The following is a 24,738-nucleotide window of genomic DNA, read 5'->3' as shown; positions in this document are numbered from 1 at the left end:
AAGTTAACGATATGGAACTTTAATTCCAAATTCTATTATTTAATTCCAAATCCAAACATTCTATACTGAGAACAAATTGCTAAAATTTACCCATTTCTCACTATGCGTTAAGTATTGCGTTGATCTGTATCTACAATCGTATAAGGGAAAGATATTCTTGTGTTTCTCCTTTACTCTCACAATACTATCAGTCAGAACATTTCTGACACCAGATGTGTGGGTTTTACCAGCAAGATGTCCTACAATTCAATTCTGCTTTGACACAATTTCCTTGGAGGTAGCATCAGATCCCAAAGGCTAAAGCCTCAGTTCCACAAGACTCTCTCTCAAATCTTCACTTCAGATGCCAATCTCAAGTCCCAAGTTGTCATTTGTACTTCTGATTGGCCACAAATCAGGGTTCTAAAAACGCTCTCATTGAGTTCCATAATATGCTAAGAGAGTTAACAAAACTCATATTTATTATAAAAAAATATGATAACAGATAAAAATGAACATCCAGATAAGAGATGCACAGTGCAATCTATATGAAGGTGCACAAAACTTTCATTCCCTCATCAGACATGCCATCTTTCTGAACACATGGTAATGTGTTCAGCAACCCAGAAGCTCAATGAACACTGCATTTTGGGATTTTTATGAAAGTTTCATCACATAGGCATGATCAATCATTAACTCCGTCTGTAGTATCCCTCTTTTTCTTAAAGGATAGGAGGTGGGGCTGAAAAGTTCCAAGCTTCTAATCATGGTGTGGTCTTTCTGGTGAAAAGCCCACCAAGAGTCATCTCCTTAGAACAAAGGACATTCCTATAACCTACTAGGAGTTATTTGACCTAGGGTCAAATACCAAGGGATTAGTGGCTCTGTGTCAGGAACCTATATCAAAAGATCAGATATTACAAAAAAAAAGATGCTCCTCTTGCTCTTATCATTTAGGAAATTACAAGGGTTTCAGGAACTCTGTGCTAGGAACTAGAGGCAGAGAACAATATATACATATATCTATTTTATAACTATTTTACAAGTACATTATTTAAACTTCACTACTTGAGAATTAGGAATATGATGCCATTTTATAGAAGAAACTCAAACTTAAGACATTAAGACATTTAAGTTAAGAAGCTAATAAACAGCAAGTGGGATTTTAGTTTGGGTAGGCTTCCAAATCCATATTCTTAATTACCATCACTGGATGCTCTCCAAAGCCCATTTTATAGTAACTATTCTTTGTTAATGTTAATAGAAGCCTAGTTGACATGTAATGCAGCATTAGTTTTAGGTGTATGACATAGTGATCCAACAATCATATACATTACAAAATGCTCACCACGGTAAGTATAGTTACCATAAATCAACAGTTGTTATAATATCACTGACTATATTCCCTATGCTATACTTTGATCCCTGTGATTTTTTTTTTAAAACTCCAAGTATGTACTTTTTAATCCCCTTAACCTATTTTGTCTATCTTCTTACTCTCCTCCCCTCTGGCAACTACCAGTTCTCTGTATTTACAGGTCTGTTTTTGTCATTGTTCATTTGTTTTGTTTCAGAGATTCTACATATAAGTGAGATCATATATTTTTCTCTGACTTATTTCATTTACCATAATGCCATCAAAGTGTTCCATGTTGTCACAAATGGCAAAATTCTCTTTTATGGCTAAAAAATATATTTTATGTATATACACTTTTTCTTTACCCATTAATGCACCAATGGACACATAATATTCCTGATGTTGGTTTTTGGCTATCATCAATAATGCTAACATGAACAGTGGAGGTTAGTGCTTTTTTGTTAGTGTTTTTTATTTCCTTTGAATAAATACCAAGAAGTGGAACTACTGGATCATGTGGTTATTTCTATTTCTAACTTTTTGAGGCAACTCCATGTTTTTCATAACAGTTGCACCAAAGTACATTTCCATCAAAAGTGCATGAGGGTTCCTTTTTCTCTGTATCTTCACCAACATTTGTTACTTCTTGTTTTTTTTGATACTAGCCATTCTTACCAGTGTGAGATGATGATTCACTGTGGTTTTGGTTTGCATTTCCCTGAAGATTAGTAATGTTGAACATATTTTCACAGGTATCTTGGTCACCTGTGTGTCTTCTTTGGAAAAATTCTATTCAGATCTTCTGCCCATTTTTTTTTTTAAATTTTATTTATTATTTATTCATAGACATAGAGAGAGAGAGAGAGAGAGGCAGAGAGGCAGAGACACAAGCAGAGGGAGAAGCAGGTTCCATGCCGGGAGCCCGATGCAGAACTCGATCCCAGGACTCCAGGATCGCGCCCTGGGCCAAAGGCAGGCACTAAGCCGCAGAGCCACCCAGGGATCCCCCTTCTGCCCATTTTTAAAACAGATTTTTTTTTTTGAGTTATAGGAGTTCTTTATGTATTCTGCATATTAATTAATATCATTTGTAATTCTCTTCTCCAACTCAGTAAGTGAATTTTCATTTTATTGATTGTTTCCTTTGCCATGCAAAAAGATTTTTAGTTTGATGTAGTTCCAATTATTTATTTTTGTTATTGTTCCCCTTGCTTGAGGAAAGACATTGAGAAAAATATTGCTAAGGCTGAGGCATAAACTTTAATGCCTATGTGTTCTTTTGGGAGTTACATGGCTTCAGGTCTTATATTTAGGTTTTTAATCCATTTTGAGGTTTTTTTTTTTGTATATGGTATAAAGAAGTGGTCCGGTTTCACTCTTTTACATGTAGCTGTTCTTTTTTCCTAGGATGATTTATTGAATAAGCTATCTTTTCCCTATTGTACATTTAAAAAAAAAAAAAGATTTATTATTAGAGAGAGTGGGGGAGGGGAAGGCAGAAAGAGAGGAGGAAGGAGAGGGAGAGATTCCCAAGGAGACTCCCTGCTGAGTACAGAGCCCTACACGGGGCTCAGTCCTATGACCTTATCACGATCTGAGTCAAAGCAAGAGTTGGACCCTTAACGAACTGAGCTACCCTGGTGCCCCATCCCCACTGTATAGTCTTGCCTCCTTTGTCATGTATTAATTGACCATATCAGCATGGGTTTATTTCTAGGCTCTCTATTCTGTTTCACTAATTTATGTGTCTGTTTTTGTGCCAGTATTATACTGTTTTGATTACTGTGGTTTGTAGTATGGTTTCAAATCTGGGATTGTGACACCTCTAGCTTTGTTCATTCTCAATACCTTGGGTATTAGTGAATTTTTTGTGGTTCATACAAATTTCAGGATGTTTTGTTCTAGTTCTGTGAAAAATGCTATTGGTATTCTGATAGGCATTTTCCTGAATATCTAGATTGCTTTGACTGTTATGGACTTTTTTTTTTTAAGATAGATAGATTTATTTATTGATATTTATTTATTTATTTATTTATTTACTTATTTATTTATGACAGAGAGAGAGAGAGAGAGAGAGAGAGGCAGAGACACAGGAGGAGGGAGAAGCAGGCTCCATGCTGGGAGCCTGACGTGGGACTTGATTCCAGGACTCCAGGATCGCGCCCTGGGCCAAAGGCAGGCGCCAATATGGAGATTTAAACCATATAAATTCTTCCAATCCATAAGCACGGTATATATTTCCATTTCCTTGTGTGTTGTTTGATTTCTTTCATCAATGTTTTAGTTTTCTGAGTACATGGTCCTTCACCTCCTTGGTTAAATTTATTCCTAGGTATTTTAATTGCTTTTGATGCAACTGTAAATGAGATGTTTTAATTCCTCTTTATGATGGTAATTAGCATACAGAAACACAACAGATTTTCATAATTTTGTATCCTGCAACATTAGTAAATTCACTTATTAGTTCCAACAAACTTTTGATGGAGTCTTTAGGGTTTTCTATATATATTATGTCATCTGCAGCGATAGTTTTAATTGTGGTTTAACATCTAATGTTCTATTAGTTTCAGATGAACAACATAATGATTTGATAAGTATCTATTTCATACTATGCTAACCACAAGTATGGCTACCATCTGTCACTATACAGTGTTACTACAACATCACCTGACTATATTCCTTATACCTGTGTCCTCCATTCCCATGACTTATTCTTTCCATCACTGCAGGCCTGTTTCTTCCACTCCCACTCACCTGTTTAGGTCATTCCTTTCCCTTTGGCAAGTTTGTTCTCTGTATTTATGGGTCTGTTTCTGCTTCTTGTCTGTTTTGGTTATTGGATTCTACATATAAGTGAAATCACATTTATTTGTCTTTTTCTGACTTAGTTCACTTAGCATAATATTCTCTCCCTGTGTCTACCCATATTGTCACAAATGGCCAAGATCTCATCCTTTTTTATAGTTGAGTAACATTCGTGTGTGTGTGCGTGTGTGTGTGCATGTGCCGGCATGTGTGTAAACATCGACATCTTCTTTATCCATTCTTCTACTGATGGACACATGGGTTGCTTCCATATTTTGGCTATTGTGAATAATACAGAAATGAACACATGGGTGCAATACCTTTTAGGGTTTTTTGTTTTTGCTTTTAGAGAGGAAGAGAGAAGATAGGAGAGGAGCAGAGGGAGAGAGAGAATGAACAGGCTCCACACCCAGCCAGAGCCTGACAAGGGGCTCCATCTCACGACTTTGAGATCATGACCTGAGCCTAAATCAAGAGTTGGACACTTAATCAACTAAGCCACCCAGGCACTCGTGCATATTATCTTTATGAATTGTTTTTGTTTTCTATGGGTAAATATCCAGTAGTGGGACTTCTCAGTTTTACTTCTTTACCAGTTGGATGCCTTTTCCTTTTTCTTGTCTGATGTTGCAGTTAGGACTCTCAATACAATGTTGAATAAAAATGGCAAGAGTAGACATCCTTGTCTTGTTCCTGATTTTAAGAGGAAAATTTTCAGTTTGAGTATAGTATTAGCTGTGGCCTTTTGATATGTGGGATTTACTGGGTTGAGGTATGCTCCCTCTATACCTGACTTTATTGAAAGTTTTTATCACAAATCAATGTTAAATTTTGTCAAATGCTTTTTGTTAAATTTTGTCAAATGCTTTTTCTGCAACTGTTATGATGATCTTATGGGTTTTTTATTCTTCATTTTGTTGATGTGGTTTATCATGTTGACAGATCTGTGGAGAATGAACCATTCTTGCATTTCTGGAATAAATCCCACTTGATCATGGTGCATGATCCTTTTAATGTATTTTTGAATTTGGTTTGCTAATATTTTGTTGAGTATTTTTATATCTATATTCATCAGAAATACTGGTCTGTGATTTTTTTTAAAGTGTCTTTGCCTGGCTTTAGTATCAGGGTAATGCCTTGTAGAATAAATTTGTAAGCATTCCTTCCTCTTTTATTATTTGAAACAGTTTGAGAAGAATGGTATTATTATCTTTTCTTTAAATTTTTAGTGAATTCACCTTCAAAGCTATCTGTTCCTGGACATTGGCTTTTAGGAGATTTTGGATTAACGATTCAATTTCACTAGTTATCAGTCTGTTCAGATTTTTTTCTTTCTTTCTAACTCAATCTTGAAAGATTATAGATTTCTAGGAATTATTTTTTTTTTTTAAGACTTAAAGGACATTTATTTTTTGAAAGGGTGGAGGGGACTTTACAAGTAGAGTCTGAAGCCAATAACTAGAGAGGAAGATAAATAAAATACAAAGCCAGTATGTTGTGGCAAAATCCCAGAAAACACACTGAAAAAATTTTTTGCAGTTTTACTGTAAAACTGCTTTACTTTATACATAATTACAAATTAATATACAGCATCTGGGTTTTAACCCCTTTTTATTTAAAAGAACCTAGCACAGAAACGTTCATCTAGCATTTGAAAACAACAAAAGCAGAGGTATGTAAGGTGTACGGTAATTGCCCTCCTGCAGGTCCCGGCGTGTCCCACGCCCCCAGTGGGCAAGAAACACAGAAAACCACAGGCTGAACCGTGACCACGGGCAAGCTGACTGGGCGGGCCCCTGGACGGTGGCTGCAGAAGGCAGGAGAGCTCAAGCTGGGTTGAATAACTTGATAATTTTTTGCCATAGTCTCATAATCCTTTGTATTTCTGTGGTATCGGTTTTAACTTCTTTCATTTCTGCTTCAATTTGAGTCTTTTTAAATTGATGACTTTGGCTAAAAGTTTATCAATTTTGTTTAACTTTGCAAAGGACCAGCTTTCAGTTTCATTAGTCTTTTCTATTGTTTGTTTAGTCTGTATTTCATTTACTACTGTTCTATTCTTTATTACCTTCCTTCTATTAACTTTGACCATTGTTCTTTTTTTTTCATTCCTTTAGCTGTAAGGTAAGATTATTTGATATTTTTGTTTCTTGAGATAGGCCTGCATGGCTATACATGTCCTTCTTAGAACTGCTTTTGCTGCATTCCAAAGATTTTGAGTCATTGTGTTTCTATTTCCATTTATCTCCACGTAATTTCTGATTTCCTCTTTGATTTCTTCATTGACCCACTGGTTGTTTAGCATCATACTGTTTATATTCTATGTGTCTGTGTTTTATTCAGTTTTGTTCTTGTAATTGATTTCTAGTTTCATACACCATGACTGTAAAAGATGTTTGATATGGTTTCAATCTCTTTGAATTTGTTGAGACTTGTCTTGTGGCCTAACATGAGATCTATCCTGGAGAATGTTCCATGTGCACTTGAAAGTGTATTTCATTTTGGGATGGGATGTTCTGTGTGTGTGTGTTAATTAAGTTCATCTAGTCTGTTGTGTTATTCAAAACTACTGTTTCCTTACTAATCTGATTTTCTGTCTTGATGGTCTATCCATTGATTTAAGTGGAGTGCTAAAGTCTATTATTGTATTACTGTCAATTTCTCCATTATGTCTTTTAATATTTGCAGGTGCTCCTATGTCGGTTGCATAGATATTTACAATTGGTACATACTCTTGTTGGATTGATCCCTTTATCATTATGTAGTATTATAATTGGTATATACTCTTAATGGGTTGATCTCTTTATCATTATGTAACAATGTGCAATTACCCATTCTTTGTCTCTAGTTACAGTCGTTTTATTTATTTATTTAAAAAAATTTTCCAGTCTTTGTTTTAAAGTCTATTTTATCTGATATAAGTATTGCTACCCCTTTTTTCCTCCCACTTCCATCTGCATGGGATTATTTTCCATCTCTGCACTTTCAGTCTCTATGTGTCTTCAAATCTGAAAGTCTTACATAGGCTGAATATGCATGGATTTTTTTTTAATCCATTCAATCACCCTATATCTTTGGAGCATTTAGTACATTTACATTTGAGGTAATCAATAACTATGTACTTATTGTCATTTGCTGTTTTCTGGTTACTATTGTAGTTCTGTTCTTGTCTTGCTCTTTTCCATTGTGACTTAAGTTTCTTCAGTGTTATGCTTACATTCCTTTCTCTTTACTATTTTGTGTATCTATTATAGGTTCTTAGTTTGTGGTTACCATGAGGTTCATATATAACCTCCCATGTGTACAACAGTCTATATTAAGTTAGAACATATATACTTCCTTTTCTATGTTTTATGCATATGTCTTACCTTATATCTTTTATTTTGTGTATCTCCTAATTTTTAAAGATATATTTGATTTTACTGCTTTTATCTTTCAATGTACATGCTAGTTTTATAAGTGACTGATCTTCTTTCTACCTTTACCTGTATATTTGTTTTTACTAGTGATAGTTTTTCCTTCATAATTTTCTCAATTTTAGTTATGGCCTTTTCTTTTCCACTTAAGAAAGTCCCTTTAACATTTGTTGTGTAAGGCTACGTTAGTGGTGATGAACTCCCTTAACTTTTGTCTGGTAAACTTTTTAATCTCTCCTTAGATTGTGAAGGTACAATATTCTTGGTTATACGTTTCTTCCTTTCAGCATTTTGAACATAGGCCATACCCCTCTGGCCTGAAAAGTTTCTGCTGAAACATCTCTCCCTTGTATGTAACTATTTGTTTTCCTCATTGCTTTTAAGAGTCCCTCTTTATCTCTAGTTTTTGCCAATTTAATTATTGTGTCTTCCTGCACCCCGATGTTTCTAGCAGCAATGTCCACAATAGCCAAACTGTGGAAGGAGCCTCGGTGTCCATCGAAAGATGAATGGATAAAGATGATGTGGTCTATGCATACAATGGAATATTCCTCAGCCATTAGAAACGACAAATACCCACCATTTGCTTCAACGTGGATGGAACTGGAGGGTATTATGCTGAGTGCAGTAAGTCAATCGGAGAAGGACAAACAGTGTATGTCCTCATTCATTTGGGGAATATAATAATAGTGAAAGGGAATATAAAGGAAGGGAGAAGAAATGTGTGGGAAATATCAGGAAGGGAGACAGAACATATAAAGACTCCTAACTCTGGGAAACGAACTAGGGGTGGTGGAAGGGGAGGAGGGTGGGGGGTGGGGGGGAATGGGTGATGGGCACTGAAGGTGGCACTTGACGGGATGAGCACTGGGTGTTATTCTGTATGTTGGTAAATTGAACACCAATAAAAATTAATTTATTAAAAAAATAAAATAAAATAAATAATAATTATTGTGTCTTAGTGTGGACCTCTTTGAGTTCATCTGGTTTGGGGCTCTTAAATATGCATGTGTGTTTCCTTCCCAGGTTAGGAAAATTTTCAGCTGCTATAGCTTCAAACAGGTTTTCTCTTGCTTTCTTTCTTCTCCTAAAAACAATAACGCAAATGTTATTTGCGCAAATGTTATTACACTTGATATTTCAGAGAGGTCCCTTAACCTCCTCATTTAAAGAATTATTTTTTTTCCTGTTTAGCTTGGTTGCTTTCCACTATCCTGTCTTCCAGATTCCCAATCCATTCTTCTACATTCTCTAACCTGTCGATTTCCTGTAGTGTATTTTTCAATTATTGTATTCTTCAGCACTGATTGGTTCTTTTTATATTTTCTTTCCCTTTGCTGAAGTTCTCACTGTTTATCCACTCTTGTATCAAGCCCAAACATTACTCTCCAAACTCCATTAGGTAGACTGTTTATCTCCATTTTGTTTAGCTCTTATGGAGTTTTGTCTTGTTCTTTTGTCTGGAACATAATCCTGTCTCCTCATTTTGTCTGGCTCTGTGTTTGTTTCTATGTATTAGGTAAGTGAGCTGTGTCTTCTGGTATTGAATAAACAGTGGCCTAATGTAGAAGGTGTCCTGTGGTGCCTGGAAGTGCAATTCCCCCAGGTCACTAGAACCAGGTGCTCCAAGGATGTCCTTTCTTGGGCTGCATGCACCCTCCTGCTGGGTCTGGGGTTGCTTGTAGGCAGGGCTGGCCCTCTACCCAGTGATCAATAATGAACTGCCATGATTACTGTGGGCACACTGTGGGCAGAGCTTGCCACGAGCATGATCAGCCTTTATGCTAGCTGTCTGTAATGACTGCAGGTACACTGGCTTGCTCCTGGCAATTGGCTGAGAGGCCTGGCTATAGCTACTGTGGGCATGCTGGTGGTGGTGGGAGGGGGTACTTAGGTTCCCCTTCCTGGGGCAGGAATTGCTTTAGAGGGACAGTGGTTCTGGTCAGGGCTGCCCACCAGATGGTCCAGGCTGAAGCCACTTTGGAGGAGCATGTGCTGGGGTGGGGGTGGGGGGGCAGACTGGGAGTGGTAAGTCCACAAGGAATGATGGAGTAGGGAAAAGTGCATTGCAGAGTAGTTGGGAGAATATCAAAATTGGCTCTCACATGCTTCCAGCCAGCTAGGGTGAAGAAGGGCACGAAAAATGGTATTTGCCAGCACCTCTGTTCCCAGTGAAAGTTCCTACAGATTCCTGCCCCTCTGGCACATGTCCTAAATTAGGCAATACATTTCTATGTTTAACCCTAAGTACTTTTCAAATTGATGCTTCTGTGCTGGGTCTCAGACCAAGTAATATAGCACAATAGCCCTTTAAGTGCGGATACTTGGTTTCTTATCTCTTGGCCCTCTCAATTAAGCCCCATAATTTTCAAAGCTTCCAGAGTTAAGCAATGAACCCTGCTGATTTTCAAAGCCAGATATTACAGGGACTGACCTTCCCTGTGCAGTTCCCCAGGGCCAGGAATACAGAGTGTGAGGACTGATCCCCTAACTCTTTTGAGCCTATGATATTCCTCTTGCTTGTGGGTCCCAGGCTGGGAGTTTGGTTCATGACCAAGTATCTCTGCCCCTCTCAATGTGGCCTTTCTTTACGCTTTTAGCTATGGAAGATTTGTTGTGCTAGTTTTTAGGTTTTTTCAGAGTGAGTTGCCTTACTGGCAATTTATTGGCATGCTCAGTGTCTTCTCACTCTATCTTCTTTATAGTAATTATTAAGTAATCTCACTCTCCCTTCTTTATAGTAATTATTAAGCAACAATTGAGGATGTCCCTGGCTGAGCACTATTTCAGATCATGGGAACCCATATACTGTAAAATGTGTATATTGTGCTTAAATTTCATTAATAAGTTGTACATATGTGGCATGTCCAAAACTGATGTTTGAAAACAGAAGTCCTACAAAATTCTGAGTTGTATTTTTGTTTGAATATCCATTTGTAAAGTTAATTATGTAATGATGTTTTAACACTGACTAGAGATTGGAACATAGGAAGATACCAGATCTTAGCTAAGTGGCATAAAATACAACTGGGGGAAATGTACTTACGTTTTTACTTTACTAAAACCTGTGGACAATGGCCATTTTATAAGAAATATAAGAAAAATTTTTTTTTCATGTTTGAAAATTATGAGATTGGATCTTTAGTGGTATCATAATGTATAAGACAATGTAAATTTATCAAGAAATACAAAGTACCATGAGAAAAAAGAAAAAGCAGGTGGATAGAAATGCAATTGTGTTTGGTACAGGTTATGAAGAGATGGAAGGTAAAACGTGAAGAGAGGACTGAATAAGGGACAAATGAGACAAGGCAGAACCCTTCAGGTATAAGGGTTTTAACACAAGCAGGTTTTTAATACGAGGAACAGCAGGAAGGCCGTCATGGCCAAAGGAAAGTGAGTCAGGAAAAAAATGGTCGAGTCTGAGAGACATCATCACTGGAGGGCAGTATCTTTTAAACTATGGGTCTCAACATTTTTGGAAAAATTAAGTAGATTAAAAAGAGAACTTACTGTTTTTATCTCACTGAAAATAGTATGGAATGAAGTATGTCTTACGCAATAAGGATAGTACTGTTGTGTGAAATTTTTGCTTTACAGGTGTGCGTGTGTGACTGAATCTCAAAACACGTACAGTGGGTCACAGAAAATTTGAAGTGGGCTTATAGATCATGGTAAAAATCCTAATTATTCTAAATGTGACAGATAGGTAGCCAGTATAAGGAGGAAAGGCAGAGAGAAATGATAAAATCTACTAATCCCTTTATAAAGATTACTTTGACCTTCACACAAAGTACTTATTAATTCAAAGGGGAAGATGATAACTTAGGAGCCAAGGAACATGGTGAGTACCACCCAATTAAATTTCACACCACAACACTGCCATGAAGATCTTCTTCATATGATAGACTAAAAAGGAAATATCATTTATGTGGTATTCCTGGCAAAATCCAACAATTCAATCTGCTTTTTAGGAAATATTGGATACAATTCATAAAAAGTACAAAATAAAGTCAATGTTATAAAAGCTGGGTAACTGGGTATTCTAAATTAAAGGAGACTAAAGAGACATCACAACTAATTGCAATGTTTCTGAATCAGGAAAAAAAATTGCCATTGAGTAACATTATTTGAGCAATTGTAAAATCTGATATGAACTGTATTAGGTAACAGTTATGTATTGATGTTAAACTTCCTGACTTACATTGTGGTTATGTAAGAAAATGCCTTCATTTTTAGTATACATGTGAGGTACTAGGGGTAAAAGGATATGGTATGTGCAACTCATTCCTAAATGTTTTAATAAATAGAATAGGAGAAAGAAAAAATAAATGTGGCAAATGTTAATAACTGCTATAAAATCTAAGTGAAGGATATTGTTATAAGCTAAACTGTAATCCTCCCAAAGTCATATGTTTAAGTCCTAACTCCACACAGTACCTCAGGAATGTGACCTTATTTGGAGACAGAACGTTTAAAAGTGTGGTTAAATTAAACTGAGGTCATTAGGGTGGGTCCTAATCCAATATATGACTGGTATCCTTGGAAGAGATTAGGAAACAAACACAAGTACAAGGACCACGTGATTACTAAAAGGAGAAGATAGCTATCTATCTATAAACCAAGGAGAGAGCCTTCAGAAGAATTTAACCAAACTAACACCTGGATCTCTGACTTGCAGCCTCTAGAACTGTAAAAAACAAATTTCCTTTGTTTAAATGACCTAGTCTGTGGTACTTTGTTATGGAGGCCATATTAGGAAAATTATTAAATAGCTTAATTTCTTTTTTGAAAAAAAGATTTATTTATCTCAGAATGCGTGTGCATCCAAGTGGGGGAGAGGAGAGGAAGAGGGAGACTCTCAAGCAGACTCCCTGCTAAGTGCAGAGCCCCACAGCTTGATCTCATGACCAGTACCAAAATCAAGAGTCAGACTTGAACCATCCAGCACTCCAATATAGCTTAATTTCTGATACTTGGTCAAATTTGATACAATGCAAATAAAAATTGGATACTCCATCCAAGCAATGTACAAAAGTAAAGAGGTTCAAAGACCAAAAAATTTGAGAACCACTGGTTTAGGTACTTTCTAACTTCTGATCTTATCCTTAATACCTTCTTAAAAGATTTAGTGTATTGGATACATGCCTTTTCTACTAGCTCTCATAACGACACTAACCTAAAAGAATTATTTCCTCTTTGTAACTCCTCTGCTTCCTGTCTTGATGGCTTTATTTGTAACTTGCAAGTATTTTTTTCAGCTATTTCAGTCTTGTTTTAAGTAGTGTATGATGAATGCCATCTGATCTGATCTCAGAAACTCACTGTAATTTAATTTTTAAAAATATCCTATCACACAAAAATATCCTCATTTTGATTGCTCAAGTCTGTATTTAATTTGGTCACTATATTATATATGTAGTTAATTTCTTTTGAATAACAGTAATCAACTACATATATAATTTTGAATTTTCTAGTAATCATATTAAAAGGTAATAAAAACAGGAAAAAAGTCTTAGTAATATATTTAACCAAGCATATCTAAACTAAATTCATAAAGAAGTTATTAATATATTTTATATTCTTTTTATTCTAAGACTTCAAAATCTGGTTGTGTATTTCACCCTTACAGTACATCTCAATTCAGAAAAGCTGTATTTCAAATGCTCATTAACTACTATGCGGTTAGTGGCTACTATTTTGTATAGCATAGCTCAAGATGGAAGCAAAAATAATTCTTCATTTGTATTTGAATTCTGATTTGAGCTTTATATCCCAGTGACCACATCTTTTACTTTTCTTTCTCAGATCTACTATTTAATATTTCTCTTTTATTGTGCTGCTGCATACATTCATTTAACATTTTATTTTCCAAATGCCAAATTCTTAACCCTGATTTCCATTTCTCAGGAAATTTTATATTTTGAAAAATCTATCATTTATAATATAGAGTTCTGACCTTTTTGTTACAATATTGTTTCCTAAAACTATAAGGACATATACTGACCTTTCCATGTACAGGTAATTTCAAACTGTCCAAAGTCGTGACAAATGAAATTAAGAAGAGAGAATTTGAAGTAAACATTGCAAAAAGAAGTACAAATTGTCAATAAAGTACTGTTTGATTCCTAAAGTGGATGTAGCAGTGAACATCTGAAACACTACAGCCTACTTTGTTCCCCCTCCTCCAATGACAAGCAAACTGGTACCTTCTTGTGTATACCAAGAAACTACACATTTGACCAGGTAGAACTTGACTTTCATATAATACACTGACAAGCCAATTCTGCCTTTAGAAAGATGTACTTACTACTTAGTTGTTGGAGCTGTTCCATTTATAAATGGAACATTTATACTCAAACAGCAATGTTTATGCATTTTTTACTTCACAAAATCTTTGCTTATTTATTTAAAATATCTAATAAGAGAAATATCAAAGTTCTTATACTTCTAAAAAAAGAAACTTTGGTCTCAAATTTAACCCAACTGAAACAAAGATGAGATATTTTGGAGATTCAGTTCAAGATGGCAGTATAGAAAGATCCTGAACTCATCTCACATGGACACACTGAGCCTATAGCTACATATGAAACAATCCCCGCTGGGAAAAAAAAACCCACACCCCCAAGCAAGTAGAGGAGCTGAGACATAATCTTACCATAAACCATATATATAAACCTGGCACAGTCATCTACAATCAAGAGGGCACTTCAAACACCAAGCTACTTCCTAAGGATTGATAGGTTTAACCCAATATCAAGCACCCCAACTTTTATGACCTGCACTTGAGAGATGAACCTCCAAAACATGTTTGAAAGCCAAGGCAGCCTGAACTGAAAAACTTATTATTAAAGAGACATGGGGCACACACTCACCAGTCATAGAGGCAGATGACTGTAAAGTACCCAGACTTTCTGTGAAAGATGTTCATCTGCTTATCTTATTAAAGCATCTAATTTAATACACAGCTAGAGGCATACTGGAATGCTCCTAAGAGACAGACTGGCAGGTGTCAACTTTGCATTCTCTTTCTGCCTCCCTCCAGAGTACTGGAATCTGTCAGAAGGGAGTCTGTACCCTTAAATGGTGCCTCAATTTTTGTGGCTGCCATCCATGAGGGGCCTCTAGATCACCTGGCTCTGGTAGCCAGTGGAGTTTATACTTGCAGGTTCCACAAGCCTGTATAGGACAGAGAATGAATTCTTAACCAACTACCACCCCTAGGGGAAAAGCATGGAGGCAAAAACCTCAAATACCCAGTCTTTCTTTTCGTAAAAGTGGCCGATTAGTTTATCTTCATAGCTGCAGCCTGAGGGGCAGGTTTCTAATTAAATATACAACTGAGAGCTAGCTATAACCCTCTCCAGAAATCTCAGAAGGCTAGGACTATCTTTGCACTCTCCCTCTTCTGTATTCGAGGGCACATCATCTCCAGAGGGAAGCTTGTTGTACACACACCAGGCACCCCAGTTTTTAATCTGGTGGTCTCAGTTTTTATGGCTGCTACCCAGCAGATGCCCCCTAAAATGCCTATCTCTAGTAGTGGAGCTTTTATTCCTGGGTTGCATGGGACAGTTACACCTGGAGATGTCATTACTGGTCAGCTACTACCACCAGGACACAGCACTAGCAGAATGAAACATACCCCAGTCTTTCTGTGAAAAAGGCCTATTTGCTTGGCCTGGAACTTTAGCCCAAGGGATGGCCTTCTGGTTTGACACACATACAAGGACATCTGAGATACTTTCCAGGGATGGAGATCATCAGGCACTATTGCTGTGCTATTCCCTTGCCTTCTTCCAAAGTGCCAGTATCTCCTAGAAAGGAGCTTGTATACTTCTCTGGCACTCTGATTTTTGTAGCTGCCACCTGGAGACACCTTTAGTTTACGTGGTTCTGGTGGACAGTGGGACTTCTCTTTATGGTCCAACATGACTATATTATTTTGCATACTTTAAAAGCTGTTGCCTGGGGGATAGGCTTCCAGTCAGCCTAAAGTAGCTGACTGAGATCCTCCACTTAGGGACACTGACAGGTTTTGGTACATTCTCAAATACTAGGAGCTACAAAAAGTAAAATAAGCTGCTTGTACAATCAAAAAGGTTTGAGAGACAAGAGCTAGAGCAGAGCTCAACATTAAGTTTCATCTCCTACAAGAGACCATGCCTGCAAGACTGGGAGAGGTGGCTGTTTTATGTAATGCATAGAAACCAACACAGAGTCAAGAAAATGAAGAAACAGAAATATGTTCCAAAGGAAAGAAAACAATAAGACCTCAGAAAGACAACTTAATGAAATGGATGTAAGTGGTCTGTTTACCCAATGAAGAGTTTGAGATGAGTCATAAAGATACTAAGCACAGAAGAATGGATAAATAAAGTGAAAACTTCAACAAAGAGACAAAAAAATGTAAGAAAGTATCAAACAGAAGTCACAGAATTGAAGAATAACATCACTGAAAAATATACTAGAAGGCTTCAATAGCAGACTAGATGAAATAGGAAAAAAAGATCAGTGAACTCAAATACAAGGCAATAAAACTTATCAAATCAAAGCAGCAAAAAGATAAAAAGGAAATAACAGTGAAGATAGCTTATGGGCCTTATGGAACAACATCAAGCAGAACATATGCATTATAAGTATCCTAGAATGAAGAAAAAGCGGGCAGAAAATTTCCCTAATCTAGGGAAGGAAAGACACTGAGATTCAGAAAGCCCAAAAGTTTCAAGTAAGACAAATTCAAAGAGACCCACACCAAGACGTCTCATATTCAAAGTGTTAAAAGTTAAAAAAAAGGACAGAACTTTTTTTTCGAGAGGGCGATAGACAGCACATGCTTGAAAGGTGGGGCAGAGGGGTAGGGGAAAGAGAATTCCAAGCAGACTCCATACTCAGTGTGGAGCCTGATGTGGGGCTTGATCTCACTACCCTAAAGATCACGACTTCAGCTGCAATCAAGAGTCAGATGCTTAACCAACCAAGCCACCCAGGTGCCCCAACAAGGAGACAATCTCAAAATCAGGAAAAGAAAAACAACTTATTTTATACAAGGGACCCCCACCATCCCTCCAAGACTAGCGGCAGTTTTTTCAGCAGAAATTTTTCAGGCCAGAAGATTGTAGTATATGATACACTTAGAGTGCTGAAAGAAAAAAATCTTCCAACTAAGAATACTCTACCTGGCAAGGATATTATTCAGCATTGCAGGAGACAGTTTTCCAGAGAAGTAAAAGCTGAAGGAGTTTATCACCACTAGACTGACCTTGTAAGAAATGTTAAAGAAACTTCTTTAGGCTGAACAAAAAAGGATGCCAAACAGAAGCAGGAAAGCATGTTGAAATACAAACCTCACTGGTAAAGGTAAATAATACTAACTTTCAAAATATTCTAATGTTGTAAATATGGTGTGTTAATCACTTAAAGAGGTAATATGAACGTTAAAAAACAAGAGTAGTAAATACAGTGATGTTAAGAGGTAAACAATACTAAAAAATGTTAATTGTGGCATCAAAAACATAAAATTGGAGTAAAAATGGAGAGCTTTCAAATGCATTCAGACTGAAGTTATCAACATAAAACAAACTATTATAAATATAAGCTGTTAAATGTAAACCTCATGGCAATTATTAAGCAAAAACCTGTAGTAGATACACAAAAGATAAAGGAATCTAAGCATACTACTATGAACAATCATTAAATCACAAAGGAAGACAGAGAAGAAAAGAACAGAGAAACTACAAAATAGCTAGAAAAAAAGGTAGCAAAAGGCAATCAGTACATACCTACCAATACTAATTTAAATATGAATAGATTAAATTCTCCAGTAAAAATACAGAGTGGCTGAAAAGAAGGAAAAAACTAAGACCCATGTATATGCTGCCTAGAAGAGACTCACCTCAGATAGAAGAACACATAGATTGGAAGTGAAAGGATAGAAAAAGATACTCCATTCAGTGGCAATTATAAGAAAGCTGGGATAGCTATACTTATATCAGACAAAACAGACTTTAAGACAAAGACTAATAGGAGACATAAGACATTATATCGTGATAAAAAGGTCACTCTAACAAGAGAATATAACATTTGTAAATATTTATGAAGCCAACACAGCAACACCTAAATATATAAAGCAATACTAACAGACCTGAAGGAATAGAATATCCCACTTTCACCAATAGTTTGATCATTCACTCAGAAGATCATTAAGATGGGTTTAACAGACTTCTATATATAACATTCCATCCAAAAGCAACAGAATATACACTCTTCTAAGTGAATGTGGAATACTCTCCAGATTAAATCATATATTAAGCCACAGAGCAAATATTAATAAATTTAAGAAGAATGAAATCATAGCAAGCATTTTTCTGACCACAATGGTATGAAACTACAATCATTTACAAAAATAAAACCGGAAAATTCACAAATATGTGGCGATTAAACAACATGCTATAAAACAACTAATGGGTCATAGAAGAAACCAAAAGAGAAATAAAAAAATACCTTGAGACAAAAGAAAATGGAAAAACAATATATCAAAACATTTGGAATGATGTAAAAATGTTCCTAAGACTGAATAGCAATAAATGACCTCCACAAGAAACAAGATAAATCACAAATAACCTAATGTTATACCTCAAGGAGCTAGAAAAAGAAAAGAGCCCAAAGTTACTAAAAAGAAGGAAATAACAAAGATGGGAGTGGAAATAAATGAAATAGTTTCACTGATCTTTTCTATTGTCTTTTTAGTCTCTAAGAGCTGGTTCTTTGGAAAAGATAAACAGAATTGACAAACCTTAGCTAGACAGACTTGCCAAGGAAAAAAGAATGAACTCAAAATCAGAAATGAAAAAGTTACAACTGATACCACAGAAATACAAAGGATCAGAATGAGACTACCATGAACAATTATACATTAACAAATAGGACAACTTAAAGAAATGGATAAAGTGAATTGGTAATCAAAAGCCTCCCTACAAAGTCCAAGATGAGAGCTTCCCTGGTGAATTCTACCAAACATTTAAATAAAAATTAATACCAATCTTTTTGAAAGTCTTCCAAAATAGCATAGGAGAGAACACTTCCAAACTCATTTTACAAGGCCAGTATTACCCTGATACCAAAACCAAACAAAAATGCCACAAGAAAAGAAAACTGTAGGCCAATATTGACGATAAACACAGATGCTAAAATTCTCAACCAAATATTAGCAAATTGAATTAAACAATACATAAAAAGGGTCATAAAATATAACCAAGTGAGTTTTATTCCAGGAATGCAAGGAAGGTTTGGTATCTGTAAGTTAATCATTAGGATATTCCACATCAATAAAATGAAAAATAAAAATCATATGATCATTTCAATACATGCAGAAAAAACATCTGACAAAATTCAGCATTTATAAAATACTCTCAAAAAATGGTACAGAGAGAACATATCTCAACATAATAAAGGCCACATATGACAAGCCCACAGCTAATGTCAAACTCAACATTAAAAAATTAAAAGCTTTTCTTCAAAGATCAGAAACAAGAAAAGGATGCTCACTCTTATCACCTTTATTCAACAGTGTTTTGAAAGTTCTAGGCAGGGCAATTAAGGCAGGAAGAAGAAATAAAAGGCATTCCAATCAGAGAGGAAAAAGTAAAACCGTCACTATTTGCAAATGACATATTACATAGAAAACCCTTAAGATTCTAGCAAAAAAATGTTAAAACTAATAAATTTAGTAAAGTTGCAGGATACAAAGCCAAAATACAAAAAGCTGTTATTTCCATACACTAGTTACATACTGTTGGAAAGAAAAATTAAGAAAATAATCTCATTAACAACTCCATCAAAAAGAAGTAAGGATAAATTTAACCAAGAGGTTGAACAATTTGTACTCTGAAAACTGTAAGACACCAGTGAAAGAAACTGAAGAAAACAAAAATAAATGGAAAGATATTCCACGCTCATGGATTGGACAAATTATTAAAATATCTATATTAAGCAAAGCAGTCTACAGATTCAATAAAATTCCTATCAAAATTCCCAATGGCATTTTCCCCAGAATCCCAAATAGCCAACGCAATCTTAGAAAACGCTTCCTGGGGCAGCCTGGGTGGCTCAGCGGCTTAGCACCACCTTCCGCCCAGGGCATGATCCTAGAGACCCGGGATCGAATCCTACATCGGGCTCCCTGCATGGAGCCTGCTTCTCCCTCTGCCTCTCTCTATCTCATGAATAAATAAATGAAATCTTTAAAAAAAAAAAAAAAAAGCTTCCTGATTTTAAACTATATTACAAAGCTACAGTAATCAAAACAGTATAGTATTGGCATAAAAATAGAGTCCAATGGAACAGAGTCTAGAAGTAAACCCACCCATTTATGGTCAATTAATTTATGATAAAGGAGCCAAGAATATACAATGGGGAAAGGACCATCTCTTTAATAAATGATGTTGGGAAAACTGGATAGCCACATACATAGAAAAGAACAAAACTGGACCACTATCCTTACATCATACACAAAAGCTAATTCAAATGGATTAAAAAGTTTAACATAAGATCTGAAGTCATAAAAGTCCTAAAAGAAAACAGAGGCAGTAAGTTTCTTGGCATTGGTCTTGGCAATGATTTTTTTGGAGCAAAGGCAACAAAAGTAAAAATTAAAAAGTGGAACTATTTCAAACTAAAAGGCTTCTCAATAGCAAAGGAAACGATCAACAAAATGAAAAGGCAACCTAATGAATGGGCAAAGATTTTATAAGTCCTATCTGATAAGGGGTTAATATCCGAAATTTATAATTAACTTTTATAATTACATAGCAAAAAACAAACAATGCAATTAAAAAATGATTAAAGGAACTAAATAGACACCATTTGTCCAAAGAAGACCTATAGATGGCCATCTTTTACATGAAAAGGTGCTCAACAACATTAAATATCAAAAAATGCAAATCAAAACCACGATGAGATATTCCCTCACACTTCACACCTGATGGCGGCTGGGGGATGAATTAAGTGTGTCAACAGCTATCAACATCCAGTTTTAAGTAAGTATTGGGGATTGTAATGCATAGCATGATGATTATAGTTAATAATATTATACTTCATATTTGAAACTGCTAACAGCGCAGACCTTATAAGTTCCCAACATAAGAGAAAAATGTCTATGTATGGTGACAAATGTTAACTAGACTGATCGTGGTGATCATTTTGCAATTTATACAAATACCAAATCATTGAAGTTAAATTAGCAATTAACACTGAACTGTGATTAAACAGTTCTAGAGTATGTGCAAACTGCTACAAATGTTTACCAAATATCATCCCTAAAAATGTGATACAATGAGGGATCATATGGACATTTCTTAACCTTCTGAAGACAGAACCTACTTACAACGAAAGTCTCAATGCATGCTCTTTAGGAACATATTTTATAAAGAAGGTCACACAAGGGGGATCCCTAGGTGGCTCAGCAGTTTAGCGCCTGCCTTCAGCCCAGGGCATAATCCTGGAGTCCTGGGATCGAGTCCCACATCGGACTTCCGGCATGGAGCCTGCTTCTCCCTCTGCCTGTGTCCCTGCCTCTCTCTCTCTCTGTCTCTCATGAATAAATAAAATCTTTAAGAAAAAAAAAAAGGTCACACAAGTCAATCAGAAACACCAAAACAAATAAATGAAAAAATTCTTCACAAGAGTCAAAAGTAATATTATGAAACAGTCAATAGTAAAAAACCCCACAGACTAAAAATCCTATATCTTGCATGCCAATTAGTAAAGATCAAACAAAAAATTGAAGGTTAAGTAAAGATGCAATTAAATAGGTAATAACTGCTAACATAATGAGAATATAGACTGAAAATCAATTTGTTAGAGCCTTGGTCTAATTTGACTTCTGTAACTCTATTAGATAAAACCCCTGAATACAGTAAAAGGCTTCATGTAAAAAAGGGACTTAAAAAAAAAAAAAAAAAAGCAGGTATGCCTGGGTGGCTCAGTGGTTAAACGTCTGCCTTTGGCTCAGGGCATGATCCCAGAGTCCCAGGATCGAGTCCCACATCAGGCTTCCTGCATGAGCCTGCTTCTTCCTCTGCCTATGTCTCTGCTTCTCTCTCTCTCTTTCTCATGAAATAAATAAATAAAATCTTAAAAAAAAAAAAAGCATCATCATGAATAATGCAATTTGAAAATAATTTACTAAAGATGTATATACTATATTCTCTAAGACAACCACTACATACAAATATGAACACCAACAATAACATTATAGAGTGTCACCCAGCCATTAAATTAAATTGAAATGACAACATAAAATACTTATGTCATAATTTCAAATGAAAAAAGATATGAGGTTATTATAAATTAGTTGTAACTACATATAAAAATCTGAATAGCAAAAAAAAAATCATAATATATCAAATACACAATACTACCAAAACAACACAACACTGTTTTATTGGGGATGTTGGTATAAAACTGCCATTTCATGAAGTGAGGAGTTTTAGATCATAGCCAGTAGTGCCAATCAAGCCAGCTTTACAAATTATACATTAGGTCAATCAATTACCATCTCATGTAACTTGTATTTATTCATAAATTTTTAGAAATATAATAATCAACTACTTACCACATGAGTAGTTTTTAATGTACTGACATCAAATCTGCATAAACTGGAGCTCTCTTCAAAGAAAATGTCACATTCTTCTAACTCTTGAGCATTACAAGGAGGTTTTTCTTTATCTGGATTTGGATTCTTAGACCAGAAAATAAAATAAACCATCAATAAGAGAATAGATTTCTTCATTCTTATAAATATCAAGATTATAGCAGTAATTAAAAACTAAATTTCAGGGACGTCTGTGTGGTTCAGCGGTTCAGTGTCTGCCTTCGGCTTAGGGCATGATCCTGGAGTCCCAGGATTGAGTCCCACATCGGGCTCCCTGCATGGTGCCTGCTTCTCCCTCTGCCTGTGTCTCTGCTTCTCTCTCTCTCTCATGAATAAATAAATAAAATTTTTAAAAACAACCTAAATTTCAGACCTAAGACCAATAAATCCTAATCAGCAAAAACAGAAATGGCAGAATGATGAAGTCACCGGAAAAAGATAATAAAGTAGGTTATATAAACATGTTTTATATACTCAAAGATGTAAAGAAAAACATGTGTATATTGATAGAGGTATGGAAAATATACAAAAAGAAGCCAGTTGAATTGCTAAATATGAAAATACCTGAAATGGAAAGCAAAAAAGATGGGACTGACAACTAATGAGACAGGACCTGTGAGATTGAAGACCTGTGAGATTGAAATGAAATAATAGTCTATCTAAAATGAAACACAAAACAAAACAAAACAAAAAACAAACAAAAAAAACACAACTGCAGTGACCTGTGGAACAGTATCAAATGGTCTAACAAATAAGTAACTGGAAGAAGACAGGAAGAATGGAAAAAATTTTGAAGAAATAGTCAATAAATGATGAAAACTATCAGCGTACAGATTCAGAAAGGTCAAAGAAACATGAAAAAAACTCACTGCAAATCACAATATAATGAAATTGTTGAAAAGTCATAATAAAGAGAATATCTTAAAAGTAGTCAGAGGAGGAAAAAAAAACCACATGAACAGAGAAACAAAGATACAAATGATAGCCAACTTCCCATCAGAAATTGTGCAAGCCAGGAAACAATGTAGTATAATTGAAGTTATAAAAGGGAGAAAATAAAAAACCATCAACATTGACTTACATACCTAAAAAAGATATTTTAAAAGGATGACAACAAGTATTTTTGCAGCAAATAAAAGCTGAGAGAATTTACCCAGCAAACCTACATTATAAGGAATGCTAAAGGAAGTTCTTCAGCCAGGAGAAAAATGACAACAGATGGAAATGTGAATTGACACAAAGAAGTGTAGAACAGAGGAAATGACAAGGATGTGGGTCAATGTAAGACTCCCCCCCCCCCCCATATTTCTGATCTCTTTAAAAGAGAATTGACTAAAAAAAAAAAAAAAAAAAAGAGAATTGACTGATTAAAGTTAAAATAACACTTATTGAGTTTATAACATTAAGAAATAAAATGTACAATAAGGATAATTTGTATGTACAATAAGAATAATACAAAAGATGAAGAAATGGAAATACATTGCGAAGTTCTTAAGTTATGAGCAAAGTGATACCTTTCAACGATAGAGGTAAGTAATGAATTAAAGATGTAGAGTGTTAACTCCAAAATTGCTAAACACACACACAAATATCCCCAAACAAAAACACAGAGGTATAGCTAATAAGCCTAAAGAGGAGATACATGCAATCATTAATTTTAATATGTTCCATTGCTTAATGCAAGAATCACTGTCTGGTCTTATATACCTCTAGAGTAAAAGAATCCCAATGCTCAAGTGATAAACTGCATATATAAACAACAGAAATGTAATTCTACAACTGACTGACCAAATATCCACATACCCAGTTTCCCAAAAATGCTGTCATGTTATTGAGAACTTAATGAAATGACCTGAGAAAGCCTCTGAAACGAAATGGCAGGGAGTTATACAGATCTGTATTATCAAACCTGTCCATGTCTCACCCACTAGTTGTGGTTGTCTGTTCCAGCCTACGTATCAGTGGAAACCATTCTGGTTGTTATGGTTGGCTGGGAATGCAATTACCAGCCAATTAGCTGGGGGCATTTTTTCAACAGTTCAAGAACATATATATTTATTTGTCCAGCAGCATACAAAAAGCACCTTCTGTACTCCTCCCTCCTTTCCCCTTTCCATTACCTGTTGAAGAGGGCAAAAATTAAAAGTTCAGGACTATCAAGGCAGCCACATTCTTTTTTTTTTTTTTTTAATTTTTTATTTATTTATGATAGTCACAGAGAGAGAGAGAGAGGCAGAGACACAGGCAGAGGGAGAAGCAGGCTCCATGCACCGGGAGCCCGATGTGGGATTCGATCCCGGGTCTCCAGGATCGCGCCCTGGGCCAAAGGCAGGCGCCAAACCGCTGCGCCACCCAGGGATCCCAGGCAGCCACATTCTAAAAGGACAAGATTACAGAGAAAGGGGAGTTACAGAGAACCCTAGACTCTGCGGCTTCTCTGTAGCCATTTACTGATTTTCAAGCTGAGCTGAAAAAGACAAGTGGAAAGCAGCAGCAGGCAAGGGGTTCAAAAGTTGACTGTTGATATT

General features: G+C 35.8%; 1 protein-coding gene across 2 annotated transcripts in view; it reads right to left on the bottom strand.

The window, feature by feature from the left end:
• NUDCD1 (NudC domain containing 1) overlaps window positions 1-24,738 on the bottom strand; it is an 82,595-nt gene that overhangs the window by 13,372 nt on the left and 44,485 nt on the right. For both annotated transcript variants that reach the window (XM_041769262.1, XM_041769263.1), the window contains one exon: window positions 22,172-22,297. In XM_041769262.1, the coding sequence (XP_041625196.1) occupies window positions 22,172-22,297 (126 nt within the window). The remainder of the gene's footprint in view (window positions 1-22,171; window positions 22,298-24,738) is intronic.

This window comes from Vulpes lagopus, chromosome 9 (genome assembly GCF_018345385.1).
Source record: "Vulpes lagopus strain Blue_001 chromosome 9, ASM1834538v1, whole genome shotgun sequence".
NCBI classification, from domain to species: domain Eukaryota; kingdom Metazoa; phylum Chordata; class Mammalia; order Carnivora; family Canidae; genus Vulpes; species Vulpes lagopus.
This window is presented reverse-complemented; position numbering and strand designations above follow the sequence as displayed.